The 27,453-nt window shown below is 41.6% G+C and overlaps 2 protein-coding genes across 2 annotated transcripts; one reads left to right on the top strand and one right to left on the bottom strand.

Moving 5' to 3' along the window:
* Positions 1-468: 468 nt before the first annotated feature.
* Positions 469-6,393, bottom strand: LOC127643869 (rho-related GTP-binding protein RhoU-like). The gene is made up of 4 exons (XM_052126790.1): positions 5,250-6,393; positions 4,726-4,784; positions 2,396-2,425; positions 469-2,164 (listed from the first exon to the last, which is right to left on the bottom strand). Exons 1-4 carry the CDS (start codon positions 5,479-5,481, stop codon positions 1,694-1,696), a joined length of 792 nt encoding a protein of 263 aa, XP_051982750.1. The 5' UTR covers positions 5,482-6,393; the 3' UTR covers positions 469-1,693.
* A 14,308-nt stretch (positions 6,394-20,701) lies between these two features.
* On the top strand, positions 20,702-27,237 carry LOC127643877 (delta-like protein A). The gene is made up of 11 exons (XM_052126802.1): positions 20,702-21,082; positions 21,164-21,466; positions 21,559-21,619; positions 21,734-21,991; positions 23,733-23,793; positions 23,995-24,125; positions 24,313-24,482; positions 24,736-24,952; positions 25,056-25,884; positions 25,986-26,133; positions 26,278-27,237. Exons 1-11 carry the CDS (start codon positions 21,029-21,031, stop codon positions 26,281-26,283), a joined length of 2,238 nt encoding a protein of 745 aa, XP_051982762.1. The 5' UTR covers positions 20,702-21,028; the 3' UTR covers positions 26,284-27,237.
* The last annotated feature ends 216 nt before the right edge of the window (positions 27,238-27,453 follow it).

Raw genomic sequence — 27,453 nt, 5'->3', positions numbered from 1 at the left:
AGAATATTTCAGCTCTATAGGTCCATACAATGCAGGTCAACAGGGCCTAAAACTTTGAAGCTCAAAAAAGCACATAAATGCAGCATAAAAGTAATCCATAAGACTCCAGTGGTTTAATCCATGTCTTGATCCAAGTCATTTTTTACTATAAATTCTCTTCCTTGCACAGGAGGTGACGATATGCACGATTAATATGAATCTCCAAAAACAAAAGAAGAAAAATGTGAAAGTGAAAGTGGAGATTTATATACAAAAGGGGCTTAAGTATTGATCTGTTTCCCACCTGCACCTATCATATCACTTCTGAGTACATGGATTAAACCACTGGAGTCTTATGGATTACTTTTATGCTGCATTTATGTGCTTTTTGGAGCTTTAAAGTTCTGGTCACCATTCACTTACATTGTATAGACCTACAGAGCTGAAATATTCTTCTAAAGATCTTACATGAGTAAACGGTGAGAAACGATGAGAGAATTTTCCTTTTTGGGTGAACTGTCCCTTTAAAACAGTGACATTGAAAATCAGTAATGCAGAAGAGAATGAGTTGTTTCGTCACTATCATCAGAACTTTTTTGGGTTTGCATTTAGATTCAGATTCAAAGTTCAGGAAAAGAGCTTCCAGCATTGATTTGTACTGGGGTCGTAGAGGAGGTGCTTTTGGGTTTACCTGTCCTTCAAGATGTAACATATCTCAACGGTGACCTCTTGAACTCTGCAACTACTCTTGCTTTGCAGCGTCCAGTACTATATGAAACAGGACATGTTGACACAAGGTCACATGAGCCTTAGGATATCCCATACTGGGATAGGAGTTCATTTGACCACTTTTACTCCATTAAAGGTGTTTGTAAAAAAAATATACAAAGACTTCAGTGCACCATATTGACAATACTGCCCTCGTGCAGTGTTGCTGCACTGATGTAATTCCTGTATGATAAGACTGAGGTCAAGAGATCCTGCGAAGGGAACACCGGTCACCATCTGCCTGCCTAATTCCCACAGGTGGCTTCTGTCTCGTCCCATTAGAAGATCTGTTCAGATGCTCTTAGGTCACAGCCAGTTTAGTCAAATCACTGGTACCACATCAGTAGTTAATGCCTGGATTTGCTCTTAGTACAGGTGATCTTTCAACAAGCACAAACATCTTGTTTGAGAGTATCTCTGCCTGTGGGAGTCACACATTTGTGGCTGTAATTACTGGCATTAAAAATGGCCATTTCATTTGGCCGTTCCTCTCAAAACCCGAAGTGTTTGTGCCATTGTGGAGGTAACTGTTACTCTGTAAAGGCAGTAATTATGTCCGCATCTGACGCAGGCGACAGATCCTTCATCTTCAATCTGTTCACAGGATCAGCTAATCCACGACTGTGAATGCAGGGTACTGTGCTAAACCAACACAAACACTCCTGCGTCATCCAATAGTACTATAACACTTAACAGGTGAGGCAAAACAAGGTCACCTTGAGGTCACATCTACAGTCCCAAACTGAGAGACAAAATAAATAGATGTACTATAATAATAACATACTGTATGATTGTGTATATGGCTCAGGGCCAGATCTATGGGGGTACTGGGGTGGGCTTTGCCCCCCAAATTATCCCTATGCCCCTCAAGCGCAAGTGAAGCGACTTAACTTGTATTGGACCCGGAATATTCCTTTAAACCTCGTAGAGTCACTCTCAGTGAAGTTCAAAACTCTGATACTACACAGCTCAGTTTTCTCCACCACGTTTCAGAGAGCTGCTTGATTTTATCCGGAGTTTTTTCTCTGAGCGTCAGTCTCCTCAGCCACGCCCCCTCCTCTACATGCTGCATGCTCGCCAGGATGGCGGCATCAAACACGTCCTTCAAGTTCTTCTGCGTCAGAGCCGAGCATTCGGCACACGTCACGGCACCGATGCTCCTCGCGTACAGACGGGCTTCCTCTCTGCTCACCGGTTTCTCCTGGGAGTCAGCGAGTCGGATCAGGACCTGGACGTCCTCGAGCAGGTCACACTGGGTGCCCACGAGGATGATGGGAACGCCTGGACAGAGACGGTGGACCTCCGGAGCCCAGCGGTCCATCAAGCTCCTAAGAGAAGACGGCAAGACCACGCTGTAGCAGAGCAGGAAGGCGTCAGCGTCACGGTAACAGAGTGGACGGAGGCGGTCAAATTCGGCCTGTGAACCAGAAAACAGAAGACATTACAGACTTCATACCGGCAGGTTTAAAAAACAAGATGAACAGCAGATTAGCCACTTTTGTTGATGATGTCAAATCAGTTGTTTAAGCGTCATTTTCCTCAACTCTCAAAGTTGCTAAGAAAGTTGACGCTTACACAGAACTCTACAGAAAACAAGGCACTGATTCTAACACAAGGTGGCGCTCATCCGTCATATCCTGCTGCTTACATTGAGAGACCGGTCCACTCCCCCCCATCTCTGCTGAGAAAGAGTGCATCCATCCATTACGAGAGCAAAAGCACAGAGAGACAAGAAAAAGTATGTGAACCCATTTATGTGTACATTTGTTTGATCATCCATGTTACAATAATTAACAAGCATAAACTGCTTTAATAATAACACACATATTAATGTATTGTCCTTGTACATATTGAAAACATCATTCAAACACAATCACAGTGCAGGTTGGGAAAAGTATGTGAACCCCTAGGCTAATGACATCCACAAAAGCTATCTAAAATTAGAGTCAGGAGTTGGCAAACCTGGCATCCAATTAACGGACCGTGATTGTAAGTGCGGGTTAGAGATACTTTGACTTATAAAAAGCACTCAAACATTTTGAGTTTGCCATTCACTAGAAGCATCTGCTGACGTGAACCATGCCTCATAAGAAGAGATCTCAGAAGACCTACGATCAAGAATGTAACCTTTCCAGCTTTACGCAACGCAACCAAAGTTATCTGGAAGAGTTTAGATATTCATCTGTCCACAGTTAGACAAACTGTCTATAAATGGAGATGATTTAGTACTATAGGTACTCTCACTAGAAGTGGCCGTTAGATATTCATCTGTCCACAGTTGGACATATTGTCTATAAATGGAGATGATTTAGTACTATAGGTACTCTCACTAGAAGTGGCCGTTAGATATTCATCTGTTCACAGTTAGACAAACTGTCTATAAATGGAGGTGATTTAGTACTATAGGTACTCTCACTAGAAGTGGCCATTAGATATTCATCTGTTCACAGTTAGACAAACTGTCTATAAATGGAGGTGATTTAGTACTATAGGTACTCTCACTAGAAGTGGCCATTAGATATTCATCTGTTCACAGTTAGACACACTGTCTATAAATGAGATGATTTAGTACTATAGGTACTCTCACTAGAAGTGGCCGTTAGATATTCATCTGTCCACAGTTGGACAAACTGTCTATAAATGGAGATGATTTAGTACTATAGGTACTCTCACTAGAAGTGGCCATTAGATATTCATCTGTTCACAGTTAGACAAACTGTCTATAAATGAGATGATTTAGTACTATAGGTGCTCTCACTAGAAGTGGCCGTTAGATATTCATCTGTCCACAGTTGGACAAACTGTCTATAAATGGAGATGATTTAGTACTATAGGTACTCTCTCTAGAAGTGGCCGTTAGATATTCATCTGTTCACAGTTAGACACACTGTCTATAAATGAGATGATTTAGTACTATAGGTACTCTCACTAGAAGTGGCCGTTAGATATTCATCTGTGCACAGTTGGACATATTGTCTATAAATGGAGATGATTTAGTACTATAGGTACTCTCTCTAGAAGTGGCCGTTAGATATTCATCTGTCCACAGTTGGACAAACTGTCTATAAATGAGATGATTTAGTACTATAGGTACTCTCTCTAGAAGTGGCCATTAGATATTCATCTGTCCACAGTTGGACAAACTGTCTATAAATGAGATGATTTACTACTATGGGTACTCTCTCTAGAAGTGGCCGTCCAGCCTAAGACTCAAAGGGCGCACCGCAGAATGCTCAATTAGGTACAAATGACCCCTAGTGTGACAGATAAAGACTTGAAGGAATCATTGGAACTGGTTAACATCTCTGTTCATGAGTCTAATATACAGAAAACATTAAACAGTCATGATGTTCATGGCAGGACACCATGAAACATTTATTTTCAAGATATCCTACAGGATAATATCAGGGTGGCTGTGCACCAGCTGAAGCTCAGTAGAAGTTGGGTGATGCAACAGGACAATGACCCTAAATATTGACGTAAATCCACTACAGAATGGCTTTAAAAACAGGAAATCCACCTTTTGGAGAGTCCCAGTCAGAGCCCAGACATTAACCCAACAGAGATGCTGTGGAATGACCTCAAGAGAGCCGTTCACACCAGACATCTGAAGAATATGGCTGAACTGAAGCAGTTCTGTAATGATGAATGGTTCAAAATTCCTTCTGAATGTTGTGCAGGTCTAATCCGCAGCTGCCAGAAAGGCTTGGTTGACGTTATTGCTACCAAAGGAGGATCGACCAGTTATAATATCCAAGGGTTCACTTACTTTTTCCACAGCACTGTGAATGTTTAATGGGATGTGTTCGATAAAGACATGAAAGATTATAATTGTTTTGTTATGTGTTGTTAGCTTAAGCACATTTGATGAAGATGAGATCACATTTTATGACAAATTAATGCAGAAAAACAGCTAATTCTAAAGGGTTCACATACTTTTTATTACCACTGTAGATAGACAGACAGATTCTCACCCACCTGTCCTGCCATGTCACACAACTGAAGTTGAACTGGTTTCCCATCCACCACAACCCTCGCTGTGACAGAAATGTTAATTAATTAATTAATCATTATTATTCAAAAATAAAGTACATTGTTTTTATTGTAAAGGCCCAAACCACTAAACTCCTGAGCACTTCAACTTAAGCATTTTTAATTGCATAATAAAATAAATATTTGAATAAAAAGTCAATATTAATTGTAATATTAGTTTAAAATGGATTTTATTTAATATAAATGTAGTGTTATATATGATTATAAAATATTCCTATTTTTGTTATTTATTTATAATTATTCATTTTAAAATGTAATTCATTTGAATATATTTTTATTTTAATAAATTTGCCATTTTAATCATTTTAAAAGTGAATGTTTGTATTAACTCTAATAAATGTCAAAGAGTCTGTGTGGATCTAGAGCACTATTCTGTATAGTGACATCACAAAGAGTCTGTGTGGATCTAGATGCGGTCACTATGGCAATGGCGGGTTGAGTGAGTGTACCTGTGAAGTTGTCAAAGGCGGTAGGGATGTGTTCTGCCGGGTATCCGTTAGTGGTGTAGCTGACGATCAAACTGGTCTTGCCCACCGCTCTATCACCGACCAGCACGCATTTGACCTTGCGCTCAGGTGCGGCGGCGCGTGCCGGTGAGTCCCGCTGAAGAGTCGCGCGCGGTGGTACCGGAGGCGCACCGTCGTTTTCATTTACTGGATCAACCTCATCCTGCGACGGCATTGCGTTTTTCCCGAAATAGATGCGACTTTAGCGGTGCAAAACAGTCCGTCGCCACAGTCAAGACATTATCTGATAGGATTTGTAAAATAATCGACTTTATTTACCATTCCTGCATCATTGATTGCTCGGAATCCCTCGCGCACCTGCTGCGCTCTTCCTCTTGCGCGCTCAAGTCAAGTTGGCGCGCGCACGCGTCCTGTTGATTGACACGCGCATCTGCTGCTGTAAGCTGATTAAAACACGACACGTGCGCTCAGAGTTGCGACAAGTGCAGAGAAAGTTGTTATGTCTCTAGATATGTGAAGATTATAATTTTATAAAAGCACTTTAATTGTTCAGTTGAAACTTGTGTATTATTTGGGGTATAAGGTTGTTTTAAATAACACTTTTTTAAGAAAAAGGCTTTGAGGTATGTAGATAAAGTGGCCAAACCTGACCGTGAGTGATCGCTGCATGCTCAGATGTGCCGCACTGAGACCGATGATAAAGTGCAACATATCTCTTGAATAAAATATGAGATCAAGTGCTGAACGATGACAATGCTCAAGGATGTCGTGAGGGAGTGATGACGTGTGACAGGCCGTTGCTATGGGCGACCGTGTCCTGACACTGATGCTGAAGGAGCTGTTGTACTTTTCCATGGAAACCTGTTGGGCTGATGTTTTGTATTGTGTCTAAATGCTACTTCTGAGGATGTTAATACAATGTAAATATGTGATAATTAAGTATATATAAAAGAAGCATTGTATTATTGTCTGAAACCATCAATATACCACCATTATAGCACTTCTTTGTACAGCCAAAACCAAATTTGACATTGTTAACCATTGACGTCACATGTATAGCATTCTCATCCTTTCCTTCACCTCCATTTATCTGGCTCCTTCTTGCTCCACCTTCCTACCTCCTCTCTCTCTCTCTCTCTCTCTCTCTCTCTCTCAATGAATCTGCAGCTATGAGCTGGTGCCATCTGTCCACCCGTGCGCTCATGCAGCCACCAGAAGGCTTCAACATGTGCTGATGTAAATGGAGAGCTCAACTTTCCCAGGACAGAACTGACCCTGACACACACACACACACACGCTCACACACGCGTATATCACTCCATCAAAGGCACCTCACACCCCTGAAGCACACACATACACACACACACATACATACACATACATACGCATACACACATACACACGCATACACTCACACACACACACACACACTCACACAGTCACACACACACACACACACACTCACACAGTCACACGCACGCGCACACACACACACACGCACTCACACTCACACAGTCACACACACACAGTCACACACACACACACAGTCACACACACACACAGACAGACACGCACTCACTCACACACACACAGTCACACACACACTCACTCACACACACACAGTCACACACACACACACTCACTGACACACACACAGTCACACACACAGTCACACACACACACACACACAGTCACACAGTCACACACACACTCACTCACACACACACTCACGCACACACACACAGTCACACACACACACAGTCACACACACAGTCACACACACACACACTCTCACACACAGACACACACACTCACTCACTCACACACACACACACTCACGCACACACACACACACTCACGCACACAGTCACACACACAGTCACACACACACACACTCTCACACACAGACACACACACTCACTCACTCACACACACACACACTCACACACACACACACTTGCGCACTCACACGCATGCACACACACACACTCACTCACACAGTCACACGCACGCACACACACACACTCACTCACACACTCACACAGTCACACGCACGCACACACACACACTCACACACACACAGTCACACACACACACAGACACACACACACAGTCACACACTCACACAGTCACACACACACTCACACACAGTCACACAGTCACACACACACACTCACACACACTCACACAGTCACACACACACACACACTCACACAGTCACACACACAGTCACACACATGCACACACTCTCACACACACACACACACACACACACTCACACACACTCACACAGTCACACACACACACACTCACACAGTCACACACACAGTCACACACATGCACACACTCTCACACACACACACACACACGTCTATGTGGTCCTGTTGCTGAAGCAGATCTGTGTGATTATGCCATTGTGTGGACGAATCTGATGCCTGTTGGTGTGTTATTAAGGCAGCATAGAGGTCATTATGAGTGTTTGTGTGTGTGTGTGTGTGTGTGTGTGTGTGTGTGTGTGTGTGTGTGTGTGTGTGTGAATAAAATAATAAAAAGCAGCACTCATTAAAAGTGTGTGTTCAGTTGGTTCCCATGATCTGAACTAAAGCTGGACAGCAGGGCTGTGCTTCCAGACACACACACACATCATGGCACACGCCTATTGACTGGGGCACAAAAAAAGTGTGTGACATCGTCGTGCCCTGGCGCCCCTCTGTATCCCCCCCCCACCCCCCCCAACGACCCTCTTTCTTTCTTTTGGGACTCGCTTTCTCAGACTGTCCCTCCCCAGCTTAGAGTCATGTTTGCCATGGAGACCCTTCTCCTCCAAATCATTTTTACCCATCAGATGATCCGGCCCCTATTTCACACTGAGACTATTAAGATAGAGTCCTCCCCCCACACACACACACACACACACACACACACACACACACACACACACACACACACACACACTCTCCAGGTCCTGAGGGAGACCACTGAAAGCATTGTGTGTGTAGAGACACATCTGCGTCAACACTTGCACACACACCTCACATTCGGACACATGGGGGTATCTCAGGAGTTTTTTGACTTGCTCACTGTGAGTGTGAAGATAATAATATTGAAACATGATTTTCAGTCGCGTTACTCAAAAATGACTTGACTTCCAAATTTCATCCCAAAATAATAACAATAAAAATTATAATTATTATTATTTTATATATATATATATACTAATGTACTGCGGAAATTAAAAAATATAATAATCTTAAGGATATTAATAATCGTGTAATATAAGAATATTCATTTTTTATTAACATTATGGCATTATTTGCATGACAATTAAGCACAATTTCCCAATTTATGTGTGTGTGTGCGTGTGCGTGTGAGAGTGTGTGTGTGTGTATGCGTGTGTGTGTATGTTTGTGTATGTATGTGTGTGTGTGTGTGTGATATATACCAGGACAATTTTGTAAGTTACAAACTGGTAATTACAAGGTTATTATGCTATAAATGTGATTTATGAGGACATTTCTAGTGTCCCCATATTTCAAATCGCTTATAAATCATACTAAACAATGTTTTATTGAAAATGTAAAAATGCAGAATGTTTTCTGTGAGGGTTAGGTTTAGGGGTAGGGTTAGGTTTAGGGGATAGAATCTATAGTTTGCACGGTATAAAAATCATTATGTCTATGGAAAGTCCTCATAATGTTAGGAAAACAAACATGAGTGTGTGTGTGTGTGTGTGTGTGTGTGGATAGAGAACGGGATGCTGATGTGGTCAGATTAATACACATGCAACACGTTATATTTTAGTTATTGAAGCTTTACTTGCTGAGGTTTGCTTATCCAATGTCTGCACATGACTGTTTACATTTTTACATTAAAAGCTGAGAATAACTTTATGATTTCAAATCTCATGTAAATGTGGTTTTTCTTGTGTTGTTTGTATTTTTTTAATAAGCTCATATTTGTGGGGGCCTGGGTATCTCAGCGAGTATTGCCGCTGACTATCACACCTGGAGTCGCGAGTTTGAATCCAGGGCGTTCTGAGTGACTCCAGTCAGGTCTCCTAAGCAACCAAATTGGCCCGGTTGCTAGGGAGGGTAGAGTCACATGGGGTAACCTCCTCGTGGTGGTGATTAGTGGTTCTCTCAATGGGGCGTGTGGTGAGTGACTCCAGTCAGGTTTCCTAAGCAACCAAATTGGCCCGGTTGCTAGGGAGGGTAGAGTCACATGGGGTAACCTCCTCGTGGTGGTGATTAGTGGTGCTCTCAATGGGGCGTGTGGTGAGTTGTGTGTGGATCGTGGAGAGCAGCATGAGTCTCCACATGCTGTGAGTCTCCGCGGTGTCATGCACAACGAGTCACGTGATCAGATGCGCCGATTGACGTCTCAGAAGCCGAACTGAGACTCGTCCTCCGCCACCCGAACTGAGGCGAGTAACAGCGCCACCACGAGGACCTACTAAGTAGTGGGAATTGGGCATTCCAAATTGGGAGAAAAGGGGATAAAATAATAAATAATTAAAAACATATTTGTTTGTATGTAAATGCACTCACTCATTTGTCTAAGCCAATCTGCCCCTGTTAAAACTAAGTTCTTAAATCAGTTAAACAATTACATTTTAGAAATGCTTTTCTAAAATAACTTACAAATGTAACTATAAAGAGTTTAATTTTCTACATTATTTTACAGCAAAATCTAAATTAGTTTCAACAATTATTCGAAACAATTTGATTCAAAAAGTCTCAATAAACCTGCTGAAAGCCCCGTACACCATCCTCGTTATTATTGGAGCATCACAAAAGCATTAAAGTCCCTAAACGCCCCCTCACGCATTCAAAAAGTCTTTATTCTCTATAAAATGAAATGACACGTTCGCTCTGGCGGTTCTCTTATTATGTCATAAATACTCCTGGAGTGTAAAGTGTGTGTGGATGGGTCACTCCAGAGCCACGGCCTCTAATGCGGACTGGACTTTGTCTTCATTAAAGTTTCGACAAACCAACCACTTCTGCCGCTGTGCTGAATAGGCTGACAGTAAAACAGTGTGTGTGTGTGTGTGTGTGTGTGTGTGTGTGTGTGTGTGTGTGTGTGGAGATGACCACTCCACGGCAGCTGTCTGTCCAGCTTGCAGGGGCATCAGCACACAAAAGCCCCTCTCCCCTGGGGCAAGGCACACGGGGCAGGGGTCTAAGACCTCTACAGAGAGAGCACAAGAGCAACAGAATGCAGGAAAGCCAGAGAAAAACTGCCCCCCACCCCCACCTTCAGGACCCCTGTATGTCCCAGCGAGACCGCAGTGTAAGAGAGAGAATTCCTGAAGAACAGACAACAGGTGCACCGTGGAGGAAAAATGGGGAAAAAGGGAAAGAACAAGAGAGAAACAAGAGAGAGAGAACGAAGGTGGAAGGACAAATGACTTTGTGTAAAGAAGATAAGATCAGGTAAACAAACGATGCTTTTCTCAGAACTATTTTTTTCATCAACTGGTGTCGCAGTGAATTTTAGTGGATGTGTGAGGTCAGTTTCCCCTTAAGTTCACACAGGTGTCCCAGCAGAGTCCCCACAGGGGGAGTTCAGCACATTAAAGGAATGTCCATGTAGGAAACTCATATTTACCATAAATCCGAAAGCACGTTAAGGCAGCCAAAATCTTCTTTGCTAAAGTGTGAAGTGTCAGCTTTATTTGGGTTCTCTAATTAATTAAAGGGACAGTTCACCCCAGAAATTAACTTTTGTCATATCATTACTCACCCTCATGCTGTCCCAGATGTGTGTGACTTTCTTTCTGCTACTGAACACAAATGAAGATTTTTAGAAGAATATTTCAGCTCTGTAGGTCCATACAGTGCAAGTGAATGGTGACCAGAACTTTGAAGCTCCAAAAAAGTCAGCATAAAAGTTACCCATATGACTCCAGTGGTTTAATCCATGTCTTCAGAAGTAATATGAGGTGTGGGTGAGAAACAGATCAGTATTTAAGCCCTTTTTTACTATAAATTCTCCTCCCTGCCCAGTAGGCACAAAGGATGCAAATTGGTAAAAACAAAAGAAGAAGAATGTGAAAGTGAAAGTGGAGATTTATAGTAAAAAAAAAAAAAGGATGTAAACATTGATTTGTTTCTCATCAAGGAATCGTCCTGGCTGAACAACTCCTCACCAAACAATCCAAAGAAAGACAAAGGGCTGTGTTTTCCTGTGAAACCAGAGTCAACAGGTATTGAGTTGTTCACTTAGAAGGTGAATATAAACATGAGCATCATGTGTGTGTCTATGGCCCTGATCTAGATTCGTATCTGATGGTGAACTGTGATGGATGACATGTCAGAGGAGGGTAATAGAACACTGACTCTGGATCAGGGCTTGAATGGAAAAACAACTCTTTTGTGACAAAGCTCTTCCCACGAGCGTCGTCTTACCCCGGACACACTTAACACCTGCCGCCAGCTTTTGTCTTAATAGCTGATCTTAGTTGTTCTGCTTTTCCTGCCTTTGTTTAGGGGAGGTCACTTTTAAAGGGTGTGACTCTGACATTCGACACTTGATTTTGTTACAGAAGTGTGTTTGGCGGTGTGTTGGAGAGCGTGATTACTGTCCCAGAGACTTGCATAACCTACAATCACTCCCTGTTTGGGGTATTAAGACCCTGTCACACCCCATCCCATGTGTTCCTTCTAATGTGGCATTTGAGCTTTGGCTTTCCCAAACACTAACAGTCACACTAACTTGACTGAATTGGATCCACTTCATATCAGGTCTCTTTAACTATGATGAATTTAAGCATTTGATACAATGTACTTATTACATACATACTGGACACGTTATTGCATTGTATGTACATTTAAAGTACCTGCATTTAATAACATCTGTATTTACATTGTTAACCTAACCCTTAAACCCCAAAACAACCCGTACCTCAACCTCAGTGGCAGCAAATACGAATCTTGTAAGACTTTTGCAGAACAAACATGGGGGTCATGGGTATCTCTGCGAGTATTGACGCTGACTATCACACCAGGAGTCGTGAGTTTGAATCCAGGGTGTGCTGAGTGACTCCAGTCAGGTCTCCTAAGCAACCAAATTGTCCCGGTTGCTAGGGAGGGTAGAGTCACATGGGGTAACCTCCTTGTGGTGGTGATTAGTGGTTCTCTCAATGGGGCGTGTGGTGAGTTGTGTGTGGATCGTGGAGAGTAGCATGAGCCTCCACATGCTGTGAGTCTCCGCGGTGTCATGCACAACGAGTCACGTGATCAGATGCGCGGATTGACGGTCTCAGAAGCGGAGGCAACCCAGATTGAGGTGAGTAACCATGGCAACAGGAGGACCTACTAAGTAGTGGGAATTGGGCATTCCAAATTGGGATAAACAAAATGTGTTTTATTATATATATATATAAAAGACACCTAGTATAAAGTTGGATCACTGAATTTGATGTTTAAATCAATAATTGATCTAAAGGCTTAAATGTACACTTGAAATTGTCTTTGAAGAGAAATATTAATTGTGGCTACATTTGAATTTCTAAACAAAACAAACATTTTATTTATTTATTTATTTACTAAAACAGATAAGTCAGGAAAAGTGTTGGCTAAGTTACTAGTTAATACCCTTAAATTGTAATCAGATTACTTTACCGATTACATAGTTAAAAAGTAATCACAGTACTGATTACTTTTAAGTTACATTCTAAAATGTAACTGAAAAAATTTAGTTTTTCTGCTCAACAAATTCAAAATAATTTACTAGGCACACGGACGTCAGCTGTCACAAAATTCATGTTTTACACACACATATAGAGAGAGAGCCTTTAAATCATTGTAGAAATATGCCAAACCCGAGTGAGTTAATTTAATTGAGCGTCACCTACTGTAAACTTTTTACAGGAATTAAAAACTAAACGCAATCTCTACCTGTGTTGACGGCGTTGTTTGGAAATGAGCAATCGTTTTGCAACAGATTGTTTGGGCTTGTCTGTAAGATAATGTTCATGACAAAGACTGCTAGAGAGCGTGTGTCCTCGGGGAGTGTGTGAGAGGGGGTGATGGATGTATGGAGCAGGGGATATAGTTACTGCCACCCCCCGCCCCCTTTGTGGGCCCTTCTGAGGAGGATTGAGGAGGTTTAAAGGGAGGAGAGAGAAGAAAAGGAAGATGGGGGGATGTGTGGGCCCTAAACACAGGTGCCTACATCTGTTCATCCTCAGGGCAGATGCTGCCACGGAGAAAGAGAGAGAACAAAGTTTTAAGGGGTTCACTTTCAAAACAAACGCCTAAAACATTTCAACAAGTGCACTAGCAGTGAAAAAGTTTGGCCACACCTACTTATTGTTTATTATTACTCTTTCAACATTTTAGTATATCAGTAAAGTCGTTGAAACCATGGAATGGAAATATAGAGTGAAATATATCGTGAACAAATTGTTAAATATTAAAAAATATATGCGGTCTATATTTTGGCTACTTCAAAGCAGCCACCCTTTGGCTCCAGCTCTTCTATCAAGCAAGTTCACGAGGTACGTCCCATATTTGCAGGACACTTTCGCTGCTTTTCCTTCACTTACAAAATTTATTTTATTTACATTTGTACTGGTACTTAACAAATTTAAAGCACTGGAAGCAACCCATTCTCATAAAATATAAACGTTACTATAACAACATTTTTGCAAGTTGACTTTTACGTCGCCGTTCTACGTTTCGTCACAGATTCGTCACAGTTTCCTGGTGAAATGAACACGAGAGGCGCCACAACATCTGTGTGTTTTATTCACGTTCACACAAATCACAAGTACAACGGCTGATTATGTCTTTATTAACACTTATTTTTGAAACATTTGCAACATTTTACTATAATGCATCATTTGTTAAAGCTAATGATGTCATAATAAGTGTGTAAATGTAGGTGGGTCTGTAATTCAAGGGTTAAATTGTATCGTTTTTTAAATGATGCGTTAATGTAAAAGTGTTTCGATATCATAACACAGCAGTGCGTGAGAAAACTGATTGTTTATAAATTCAATGTAGGGATATTTTTTAGTTGCGCACCCAATCGGTTTTTTGCAGTTGCGTGTTTTCTACGATTTTTGGTCATCAACATTATGCCAAAAATGCTGTCGGTTGAGCTTAACTTAAACACGGAAAATGCCTTTAAATTAGCCTGATCTCACGAACGTTACGTAACCATGGCAAACTGGTTTGCAAAATGAAATTATGTGCGTTATTATATACACGTTTCGTTACAGTTTCCCAGCGAAATGTCCAGTAGGGGGCGCCAAACGCGAGTGAAATTGTGTCTGATCAGACGAGCCTTTTAAGGTGATTGTTTTAATGAGTAAAACGTACCTCCCTAACCTAAAACTTTAACCTAAACCTAACAAATACTGTCCTATAATCAAATGAGAGGTAAACAAAACAGACAAACTTACCCAAAACCAACGCACAAACATAACCGATAGTAAACCAAAAAAAAAATCTAAATGAAAAGCACATTTCTGAAGCATCCACGTCATTTCGTGTCACTTCTATGACACTTTAGTCTCACTTTAGAGTCCAAGCCCCAACACTGGTGAGCTACCGCGAAAGCTAATAACATTTGAATAAGTAAGTGTCTATAAAGTCATAATCAGCTGGTGCACTCGTGACTATAGAGAAAGTGAATAAAACGCACAGTTGTTATAGCGTCTCTAGTGTTCATTTCACCAGTGACGAAACCTAGAAAGGGGACGTAAAACTCTGTAACTACATAAATGTATTTATAGTAACGTATATCAGCGGCTGATTATGACTTTATAGACACTTACGCCAGTGTCATTAGCTTTCGCCGTATCTCACCTAATAGACTGTTGAACTTTTGGACTTGGTAGGTGGTGGTTCGAGCCCTGCCAACCACGCAAGCTGGCACGTGAGACAAAAGTGTCATAGAAGGGACATGAAATGACGCTTCAGAAAATGTGCTTTCATGTGGTTATCGGATAGGTTTAGGCGTTGGTTTAAGGTGAGGATGTCTGTTTTACCTCTCAGTTGATTTTAGGACTGTATTGGTTGGGTTTAGGTTAAAGTTTTAGGTTAGGGAGGTACGTTTTGCTCATTAAAACCTCCATCTAACAATCACCTTAAAAGGCTCGTCTGATCAGACACAATTACACTCGCTTTTGGCGCCCCCTACTGGACATTTCACTGGGAAACTGCAGCGAAACGTGTAATATAATAACGCACATAATTTCATTTAGCAAACAATTAGCCATGGTTACGTAATGTTCGTGAGATCAGGCTAATTTAAAGGCATATTTTGCGTTCAAGTTAAGGTCAACCGATAGCATTTTTAATGCTAATCAATATTGATTACCAAAAATCGTAGAAAACACGCAACTGCAAAAGACGTGCACCTCCACGACTAAAATATACATCTATGAAAATACACATAACACAGTCAAAGTCAACACACTTTTTCTCCCAAACCAATTTAACGAGCTGAAAGAGACTAAGCATATGCATGATTTATTCTGCTAACACCCGAGTATTATTTGCCCTGTAAAGTTGTTTAAATCAACGTTTTTGCAGGATTACAGGGTTTTCCATGTTACAAAAGTGCATGTATGATGCAATCTTCACTGTGGTGTCCAGAAATGTCTATGACTTGTCAAATCAATATGTTGTGACAGATGCAGAAAGGTCGATGTGTTGTGTTGGCCGGACGCGCGCATCAGTCCCTCGAGCCCGCGCGAGCAGATGCGTTTTGATACGCGCAGGCACGCGACAAGCGTCAGCACCCAATCGCGAGAGAAACAAACGTCCACGCCTGTGTCCTGACGCTCGCACACACCCACAAACAGACGCACGCCACGCACACACGGGCGTAAATAATGATTGTATCCCCTCGGGAGCCCCCGGAGAGAAGCTCAATGAAGCCACAAACACCATGTCCATGGCAACGGTGCATGAAAATGAGCTCGTGGTCAGAGGCGCCGGGTCGCGCGCGTGGGCAGCTGGTCAGAGTAATATATGATCTGAAACAAAGCGCGGACCACAGGTGACTTTAACAACACACACGTACCACAACACAAATATAGCCTATATCATTGACACATAAGGTTGTCCGAGGTGATACATTTTAAGCATTTTCTGCTCAAAAAATTTTATAATAAATAAATAAAATGATTCAATGACTTTCAAAATGCCATGTGGTGTAACCAACAAGGTATTAAAATACTTTTCTTGCACCTCGAATACATTTATTATTATTTTTTTATTATATATTTATTTATTACAAGTATGCTTCAAAGTTAAAAAAAAAAAATTTTACAAATATAATTAATTTGCGAGAAATATTCTCAGGGTTACACCACATGATCAGAACAAAAAAAGCGCCAAAATATTTAATATCACAAAATAATAATTATTATTATTTTTACATTTTTTTGGTCACATGAGAACAGTTGGTTAATTATGAATCATATTTTAAAAATATTTTTTTATAGGTGCTGTTTTTATTTATTTAATTCATAAATTTTATTTTTCACTGTCTTAATGTCAATGTCAATGTTTACGCCCCAGAAAAAAAAACTTAAAAATAACTTTGTACTCAGTAAAGTCATTTATATTCAAACAATTATTTTGTGTGTATAGCATTTGTAATATATTTTTAATAGTTGAACTGATCAATCGAATTGGACAACCCCTTGACCCCTATAAATATGCCACACACTCTCGCAGCGAAGTCGTATGATGTCGTACGACTGTAACTAAAGCCAACAACGCTTCTGTCACACACACCCTACCGATCGGTTCGGTATAGATAAGGGGTTTGGGTAAGGGCACAATATTAATAAGTATGTACTTAACGCCTCGCACGTGTAACTCGTGCTTACTTCAACATTAAGGGGCGGTCACACCACACTTCGCGCTCCATTCACTCCCATTCAAACGCATCTGAACACAGGAGACCGGAAATGCGAGCTCATGCGAAGAAATTTCATATGACGCTGCGAACCAAAGTTCAAGCTTGGTGGACTCCGATCCGTGAATTCGTACGACTAGAGGACACGTGACCATTAGATGGGTGAAATGTCACATGATGGCCTCATGGCTCAATATAAAGATGCTGCGTGTTTTATTATTGCAAGTGTGTGAGTAGAAAATACATTTGTAACAGTTTTAATGTAAGATTATTCGTTTTTTGTGATGTATTATTTACCTCCCGCGTGACATCATATCCTGGTCCACTGCGTCATACGAAAAGAAATGTGCGTGCTCAAAAGCCTAGCGTGACCGCCCCTTTACACATCCGAGCAATTGCATGTGATGAAATGGTACGCATTCATACGTTTATCATGAGATCGGTTTGAAATATGCAACTATAATTTGCATTCAAAGTCGGGATGAGCTTCTCCAAACTAATGCCAAAATTTAGCAAGACACGCTTTTTTCCAAATAAAGTAAAATCCATAAATGCATTGAAGACCGCAACATAATGTCACGTGTTATCACGTTGTTCTTGCGTTATTCTACCAACAACATTCTGTCGGAAATGGCTAAAATCGTTGATAATTATATATGTTTCTTCCCAAAATATTGTTTGTTCCTCTTCATCTTTCTCATTGAGATGACCAGGTAACTATAGCAACCGGAGGTGTTTTCCCCCTGCGCGAAACCACGCCCCCAACTCATGACGTCTTTCTGACTGTATCCGGCCACAGTGAAGGATTCTGCATCCTCTCGCCAATCGATAGGTCGCAAACAACATTATAGCCCCTAATTGTGATCCCCACACCACTTCATATGATCGATCCCGTGTGATGCGAGTCGGGCTTAGGTTCCCACGGCCGCCCATGTGCTGTCTAACTCCGCTGGGACTGCAACACTTCTGGCTTCGCCTGCGCCATCTGGCCCCGGCCAGCCCATACCGTTACAGGTTCTTTAACATGCTTCTAGTTCAATTTAGACGCAGGGCACTGAGCACACACATGGGTAGGGGAGGGTGGAAAGAGAGGCGCTTAGTCAGTGGCAGATGGTGTTTAAGGGTCTGGTCGCGTCTGAAGGCGTACCGTACCCCCTTCAGTGACTGTCCCCCGAGGGGCTTCACAATCAATGAAAAAGGAAAGCGCAAAGAAAAGGAAGAACAAGAGGAGAGCGAGTCCTGCTGACGTGATACCAGAGGGGTTTGAGTTACTACAGGCTTCAATTAAGCCAGCGCCAACACTTTAACTGTTACTCCGTTTACTGTCATCTGATTCCGAAGGAGAGTATCTCTAACGAGAAATATAACGTGTTGTTCAAGAAGACATTTTTGCCTTTCCCTAGTCAGTTAATAACGGTGAAATGAAAGCAAACTGTTCATGTAATGTGGAAATGGGAGCTCATTCAGAGAGAAGGAATTCCATCTTCAGTCTTCCAATTTGTGGAGTTTTTCAGGCCATGCCCCTTGATGCCCCCCCAGCCATCCTCCCCCGGTCGGCTTCACTCCCACGCTTAGAAAAGTTTTGAATAAAAAAAATAAATGTCACTCCATGATGTCACAAAGTTTGGCTCATTTAAAGGTTTCTGGTGGATTAGATCGGGAACACAGAAAGAGCTCAAAGCATATCTTAACACAGTGATGTAATTTGTCTCACTTGTGTTTGGTTACTATGGACCTCAGGCGAAAGCTTTTGTGCTAAAGAAAATCACACTTAAATGAATGACCAAATGAAGCCCCCCTAAACACATCCAATCAGTATTAACCCTTGTGCGTCAATTTATTAAAGTTGCTCAGAGGACCTTAGAGGACAAAAATGTCTGTCCAAAAACAGCCATAATAATATTATATATTTATATTATTTTCCACTTTCACGGACTTCATCAGTCCTGATCATAACTACCAAATATTCATTCATTTTCAGGAACTTAACCCTTTAAATACCGGTTTGTTTATATAATGCCACTGTTGTTTTTATGGGGGAAAAACACAAAAAATGACATATTTTCCGTATAATAAATGCTAAAGGGATTTTTTGGGGAGGGATTATCACAGTCTGGGATATGTCAATGATTAAGCAACAACATTGATTTTTATGCATTATTATTTTTGACCAAATATTCTTTCATATTCAGGATGTTAACCCTTTAAATGCACGATTTTGTAAAAAAAGCCACTGTTGTTTTTTTACACACACACACACACACTCTGACATCCATACCAACACACCCAAACCATTTTATCTGCATCATTTATTCAGTTGTCCTGCAGGTCTCTATAATACAGCAAACAGAGAATAGGGGAAAAGCTTGTATTTGCTCCATAGGCTAAACATGAGAAAATGGCGCCATCTGGTGGAAAATATTAATATGTATATTTCATAATATCCTAGAATTCATGATTTTATGCTTTAATGGCACTGGGTCAAATATTGCAGGTATATATTGTTTTAATGGGTTCCAATGGGGACATTTTTGTCCTGAAGTTCCTGAGTGTGACTATTTTGTGTATTATAGGAACTGAGGTTGAAATATCAACATTCCCCCCAAAATACACACCATACAAACTAGTCACACACCTTTTTTCGTGCCCGACTTTAATGTAAAACAGTTAGGTATAACAAAGACAAATTAGCTTGAATGGAGTCCTGAGAATAGGACGATAAGGAGGCGATTTGCTTGTTTTTGTGGGGCTCCTCGGATCGGGCGATTATATGAGAGCGGTAGCGCGCGTGCGCGCGGCCGGTGGGAGCTCGTGCACCTCGCCACATTGTGGAGACAGCAGGTGCTCCCTGAATTACCATACAGCTGAGCGCGCGGAGGGCAAACTCATTCCGCCAGCACACAATAGCAGAGCAACTCGCGCACGCGCACTCCTTCACAGCAGAACTGCACGCGCTTAATGCACACACGGCGGAAAAGGGAAAAGCAAGTGAAGAATTTGGCCTCCATACAAAGTGTTGGCACGAGGAATGTTTTTAGATACAATCCAGGATACACCCTGAAGCAGGAAACGCAAAGGGAAGCAGAAAGGAAGCATATCTTGTAATCTGAGATTTCATTCCTGAATGATTTTGTAAACTTCTACATGAGCAATCGAAGCCAACTTTGGAAACGACAATACATAGTCACATCAAACAGAGCAGAGAGAAACCATTAAAAACAACACTATTTGAAACTCTACGTCAGCAACAAGTACATTTGGGTATTTGTGCCACATTGTTGATCAAATGCAATGCAAATTATAATCCCATATTCCAGCCATTCAAAAACTTGCCCAAAAGTTGTAAATTATAGTCGCGTTTTTACGCACACGCGCAGCAGTTCTGGACTTCTGATGTGTTTTGGAGAGGCGGGTTGGTTGCACTGTTAAGCGTGGGACAGATTGGGGGTAGTAGTTCATTAGCATATTATTACCCCGGCATGTGGCACCCCGTATAAAACTGGCGGCAGGCGGCCTCGCTCCAGATACAAACGCACAGTGCCCGTGGGAGAAGGACGTGAGGAGGGATGTTGGGACAAATCCTGGTTTAGGAACAGACCAACAAGGAACTATAAAAGCACAGAAGCATCTTCCCGCCACGCTTTGCTGAGCCGTCCTGTGAACTTCCAAGCGACTTTTGAGGATTATTACACTGAAACGGAATTCGACACAGTTTTGGGAACACATTTGGGAATTCTCGTGTACTTACTGGACATGAAAGGGAATCAATGAGTCAGTCGGCTAAAAGAAGGGGCTTCTAAAAGAAGGGATCCTTTGCGAGGAGCAGCCAAGTTGCTCAGACTTTCCAAAACCCATTTATTTATTATTATTTATTCGTCATGGGACGCCACTGGCTCTTGCTCTTCTCCATCCTGTACATGTTACTGTGCCAGGTAAGGATTTCCACATGCATCCTCATTGAAACCTGTTGATAAAATATTCCATATTTAATATTCCTACCTTGGTTCCTCTAGGCGTCCTGCTCGGGCGTCTTTGAGCTGAAGTTGCAGGAGTTTTTGAACAAGAAGGGAGTTCAAGGCAACAAGAACTGCTGTAAAGGAGGACTGACCCCCTCCCCTTATCAGCAGTGCGAGTGCAAGACTTTTTTCCGCATCTGCTTAAAACATTATCAGCCCAATGCATCTCCGGAGCCACCTTGCACCTTCGGAGGTACCGTTACCCCTGTGTTGGGATCCAACTCTTTCCAAGTGCCAGATACATTACCGGACGGCTCTTTCACCAATCCCATCAGGATGAATTTCGGTTTCACGTGGCCGGTGAGTTTCTTTAGTGTTGATGCACACAGATGTGGCATCAGTTCAGAAGTGTGTCATTATCTGATGGGTGCAACTGTGTTTTGGGTTTGTAGGGGACCTTTTCTCTTATCATTGAAGCGGTGCATGCTGATTCCAAAGAGGATTTGACAACAGGTAGGTGGTCCAATAATTAAAAGAAGATAGCAGGCATACTATAGGCTCATTTATTAATATAACTAATATTGTTGAATTGCATTGCTGAAACTTTGGGCTCTTTATTCTATCCAGAAAGCCCAGAGCGCATCATCAGCACCATGACCACTCAGCGTCATTTGACGGTGGGCGAGGACTGGTCTCAGGACCTGCACAGCGTGGGCCGGACAGAGCTCAAGTTCTCTTACCGGTTTGTGTGCGATGAGCACTACTACGGCGAGGGATGCTCCGTGTTTTGCCGCCCGAGAGATGACGCGTTCGGTCATTTCACATGTGGAGAACGCGGAGAAATTATTTGCGACGCCGGATGGAAGGGCCAGTACTGCACAGAACGTAAGTAAATATGTCCAATATTCTTATATAAATATCGTAAAAAATTCTAGCACGTTATTTTATTTTATCGTAATTTTATGTTTATTAATTTACATAATGCTGCCGATAGTTTGTGCCGTTTATTATTTAGAGTATATAGAAAAAGGCGTACGCAAAGATAGAAATATTAATAAATAAATATCGTAAAGATCGTCTATAAAATTCCATCGCGGTATTTTATCTATTTTTATCTTTTCGTAATTTTATGTTTTTTATTTGTTTTAAAATACAGCCGATATTTTGTGCAGATTATTTAGTGTATAGAAAAGCGTGAAATTGAAATTAATAAATAAATATAGAGAATATCGTCTATAAAATTCCATCACGTTATTTTATCTTCTCATCATTTTGTTTATTTCTTTAAAAAAAAAAAAATAGCCGATATTTTGTGCAGTTTATTTAGTGTATAGAAAAAGGCGGAAGCAAGAAATATTGATAAATAAATATCGTAAACATCGTCTATAAAATTCTATCATGTTATTATTTTATCTTATTATAATTAAGTAGGAATATTTATTTGTTTAAAAACAATTCAGACGATATTTTGTGCAGTTTATTTATAGTGTATAAAAAAATGCGAAAGCAATATTAGTAAACAAATATCGTAAACATCATCTATAAAATTCCATCACGTCATTTTATCTTATCGTAATTAATTATATGTTTATTTATTTAATAAAATGCTGCCGATATTTTGTGCAGCTTATTTAGAGTATATAGAAAAATGCGTACGCAAAGTTAGAAATATTAATAAATAAATATATTGAATATTGTCTATAAAATTCCATCACGTTATTTTATCTCTACGTAACTTTATGTTGTTTATTTGTTTAAAAATACAGCCGATATTTTGGGCAGATTATTTACAGTGTATAGAAAAAAGCGAAAGTGATATTAATAAATAAATAAATATCGTAAACATCGTCTATAAAATTCCATCACGTTATTATATTATCTTATTGTAATTTTAAAGTAGGGATATTTATTTGTTTAAAAAAAAAAAAACAGATGATATTTTGTGCATATAGAAAAAGGCAGAAGTTAGAAAAAAACAAAGTTAACGGTTACGAGCAACTTGTAACTAATACCCCCGCCCTCCCACACTTGCACTGCTCCATTCAGCCCGCTCTCACAACACACCACTTGATTTATTCCAGTTGGGAGGAGGAACGTTTTTAGGAATAATCTCACGCGTGCCATAAATTTACATGCTCGTGTCTGATTGGTTTCTCCCGGAGTGGGGTGGGTGCCGATTGGCTGGCGGAAGGGAGGTATTGTTTGAAGTGGGCAGCTACCAGGAGTACGTAGACAATAGAGCAGCTGTCGCCCGCTGGCCGCGCATACACCAGCTGTCCACTCTTATCTTCCCTTCCCGGAGACATTGAGAGCACAGGGGAGGGAAAAAAGTTTTGACCCACTGTGAAGAAAGGGAGGAAAGAAGGGTCCCCTTGTTTGTGAGCGCCCTATTGTCGTCATGTGTTAAGCAGAAATTCTTCAGTGGTGATGAGGAGATTTTAGTATTTCTTTCTAGTTAGAACGAAAGCTAATAGGTTTAAGTGCCCCCCTTCCCCCTTCTCAATTGAAACAAAATAAGTTAGTTATGATTTAGGGAATAGGTTTCTACTAGATTGGACAAAGAGCATATGGTTAAAGGGTGAACCGTAGCTCCATGGTCCTAATATACATGTTTTGTCTCTTTCAGCAATTTGCCTCCCGGGATGTGATGAGGAGCACGGCTTCTGTGAGAAACCTGGAGAGTGCAAGTATGTTCTTCATTTAATCATTTCTTTATTGGTATATACCTTCGAAATGACGTCAACAGTTGGAACTGTACAAAATTATGAACACCGCTCCCCTCCTCCATTAGTTGGACAAACAGCCCCAGACTCATCTGATTGGTTGAGCCAACCTTGCTATGTGTGTACAGTTTTCTAATGAGATTATATGTTTGGATGCTGTATCAGGTGCAGAGTCGGGTTTAAAGGCCGCTACTGTGATGAGTGCATACGTTACCCAGGTTGCCTTCATGGAACCTGCCAGCAACCGTGGCAATGCAACTGCCAGGAAGGCTGGGGTGGTCTCTTCTGCAACCAAGGTAAGAAAAAGAGAGATAGAGCACACAAAAGATAAACGAAAACCCATTTACGTTACCTTGAGATACTGACAGAAGGATGTTTGATATGGAAAGACTATATAGAGCGCAACAGCTGTCCAGCTGCGGTTCGGCCATGTGTTGCTGCTTTCGTTTGGATTGATCCACATGTGCTCCTCTTTCTTCCCAGATCTAAATTACTGTACCCATCATAAGCCCTGCCTGAATGGAGCCACTTGTAGTAACACCGGTCAGGGCAGCTACACCTGTTCCTGTCGTCCGGGCTTTACGGGAGCCAGCTGTGAGATCGAAGTCAACGAATGCACAGGGAATCCCTGCCGCAATGGAGGAAGCTGCACTGTAAGTTGTTCTATGAAGTGTAAATACTTACCAACAGGTCGTATATGGAAAGTAGAACCAGTATTACACCCAGTCTACACCGGACGCAACAGATGTAACGTCTGAATGCGTAGAAGCGAATGTTTTAATTAGATGACATGCATGGAGAATCAGCTGTAGCGCCAATGTGCTGTCTGCATACTGTTGGCGATGCCACGGTCGCATCCAGTGTAGATAAACGTTTTTAAACATCCTGTTCCTTTGACTTTCACAGGACATGGAGAACACTTATAGTTGTGCCTGTCCACCTGGTTTCTATGGCAATAACTGTGAGCTCAGCGCCATGACTTGTGCAGATGGGCCTTGCTTCAACGGTGGACGCTGTGTCGACAACCCCGACGGCGGTTACTTCTGCCAGTGTCCCACAGGATACGCAGGGTTCAATTGCGAGAAGAAGATCGACCACTGCACCTCCGGTCCATGCTCAAACGGTATGTTCCACTTTCCGCTTCAAGTACCAGAGAACTCTTTGTGATCGACGCAATCCAAGTACGTCTCCAAATCCTCATTATCGTTTATCCTTTAATCCAATAGGTGCACGCTGCGTAGACCTGGTGAACTCTTACCTGTGCCAGTGTCCAGAAGGATTCACGGGGATGAACTGCGACCGGGCTGGGGACGAGTGCTCGCTTTACCCCTGCCAAAATGGCGGAACTTGTCAGGAAGGGGCCAATGGTTACATCTGTAATTGCCCACCTGGGTACGCCGGACAGAACTGCAGTTCACCTGTAAGCCGCTGCCAGCACAACCCCTGCCACAATGGCGCCACCTGCCACGAGCGGAACAACCGCTACGTATGTGCTTGCGTTCCGGGATATGGAGGACGCAACTGCCAGTTCTTGCTTCCAGACAGAGTTTCCCAGATAGCCAGTGATGTTCCTTGGACTGCGGTGGGATCAGGAGTTTTGCTGGTGCTTTTGTTGGTAGTCGCATGTGCCGTAATGGTGGTTTGCGTTCGCTCAAAGGTTCAGCAGCGTCGACGGGATAAGGAGGAGGAAGTCGCAAATGGGGAGAATGAAACGATCAACAACCTCACAAACAACTGTCACCGTGACAAAGATCTGGCTGTGAGTGTTGTAAGTGCTGCACCAGTCAAGAACATCAACAAGAAGATTGACTTTCATTGCGACCACGATGACCTGAGTCTGACAACCGAAAAGAGGAGCTATAAGACACGACATGGACCTGCAGACTATAACCTGGTACATGAGGTGAAGTACGAAGTGAAACATGAGGTGAAACTAGAGTATCCTGGGAAGGAGATGGCAGCGAAGGAGTTGTCCGATAGCTGCGAGGATGTGAAGTGCCAATCGCCGCAAGACCCTTGCGAGTTTGAAGACAAGCGCAGGAAACGTCTGAAAAGGTAAAAGTCGCAGTATTCTTGTTTATTTCAACGATTCACTCTATAGAATACCATCAAACAAGAATGACAATTACTTACCACAGTCTCTCCTCTCTTTACAGTGATGCATCAGAAAAGTCCAAGTATTCCGATTCACCATATTCCGAGTCAGCATGTGCATCGGCATCCACATCGACTTGTGTCGACACCAAATACAAATCCGTCATGGTGATGTCGGAGGAAAAAGATGAATGTGTAATTGCAACTGAGGTCAGTTAACTATGTATAATGTTTGAATTCATGCATCAAGTCGTACGTTAAAACCTTGAGATCGACAGTATTTTTAGGCCCCTTATTTGAAATCTCACAACTAACGACCATTTTGTTTCTGTCTTTTCCTCTTCCACTACTCAGGTGTAATGGGCCTGCAGGAAGCCGATGCTCATTGTGTCCTACGGGAGGCATTTTGGACTCCCTAAGAAAATGCTGCTGCTCGAACCTTGGGTGGAAACGTCCCACCTCGTGACTACTGCTGCTGAGAAACTAAGACTGATTAACTGATATTCAGGATGAGCTGGTTCTCTGTACTGAAAGAGGCGCAGGCAGTGGTGGCCTGTTGGCTTGAAATCTTGTGGAAATGATGGCTGGAGTGTCATTCAAATTTAAAACGTAGATGTAAAATGTACCCGTTAAGCCATATTAAAGGTGTTGGACAATGTGTGTCCATTTTTAATGTTTTTTTTTTTATGTGGGTTCGTCACATGGAAATGGCATTAGGAAAATATAACAGAAATAGGAGGGAATTCAAGAAAAGTATCGCCGTGTTTTGCCATGTGATGTCCAATACTGTGTCAGCATAGTGGCAACGTTTTAGCAATATTTTGGCAACATTTGCTGTTTTTTCGCCAATAATTCCGGGGCCCCCACAGGCTTTTACTGTGCCCAGAGACTGCACCAAACATTAAGGATGTTGAAGTCGTTTAAAAGAAATGTATCGCAACATTTTTGCCATCGACTGTCTCGGTGATGCCGTGGCAAAGTTGTGACAACATTTTAGCAATATTTTGGCAACATTTGCTGGCCCCACAAGTCAGTGTACAAGGGACTACGGTGGATGTTCAGCCATACTGGCCTGTCTTACACTGGGTTAAATGTGACATGATGTCATATCCTGTCACATGACCAGTGGAAACTGTATGTATAAGTGCTCAAAAAAATCTCAAAGTCTTCCGAGCCTCCATTTATTTAATTTTCTTTTGCGCATTATGGTTTAGAATATGGATGTAATTTGTTTTTGGACTTTAAAAAAAATATGTTTGTGTTGATGATGAATAATATCCTTGTTTGTATGTTTTTGTTCCTTTTTTTTTGTAACAAGAGGTGTATGATTTAAGTTAACTTATTTTTTTATTTAAGTTGTATGTTGTATTTCTAAATATTTGAAATGTTTTTAAGACTATTTAAGTTTGAGTTTTTCCTAAGTACTTGCAAAGGCACTTCGGGTTGCTGGGATGTTTTGAGAAAATGTTATTTAAAGAAGGAATTTTAAAATAAAATGTTATTAATGCTGTTGTTTTCATTAACAGGTTT

The sequence above is a fragment of the Xyrauchen texanus genome, chromosome 5 (assembly GCF_025860055.1).
Source record: "Xyrauchen texanus isolate HMW12.3.18 chromosome 5, RBS_HiC_50CHRs, whole genome shotgun sequence".
Taxonomy (NCBI): domain Eukaryota; kingdom Metazoa; phylum Chordata; class Actinopteri; order Cypriniformes; family Catostomidae; genus Xyrauchen; species Xyrauchen texanus.
Note: the sequence above shows the minus strand (reverse complement) of the source record. Positions and strands in the feature narration are given on the sequence as shown.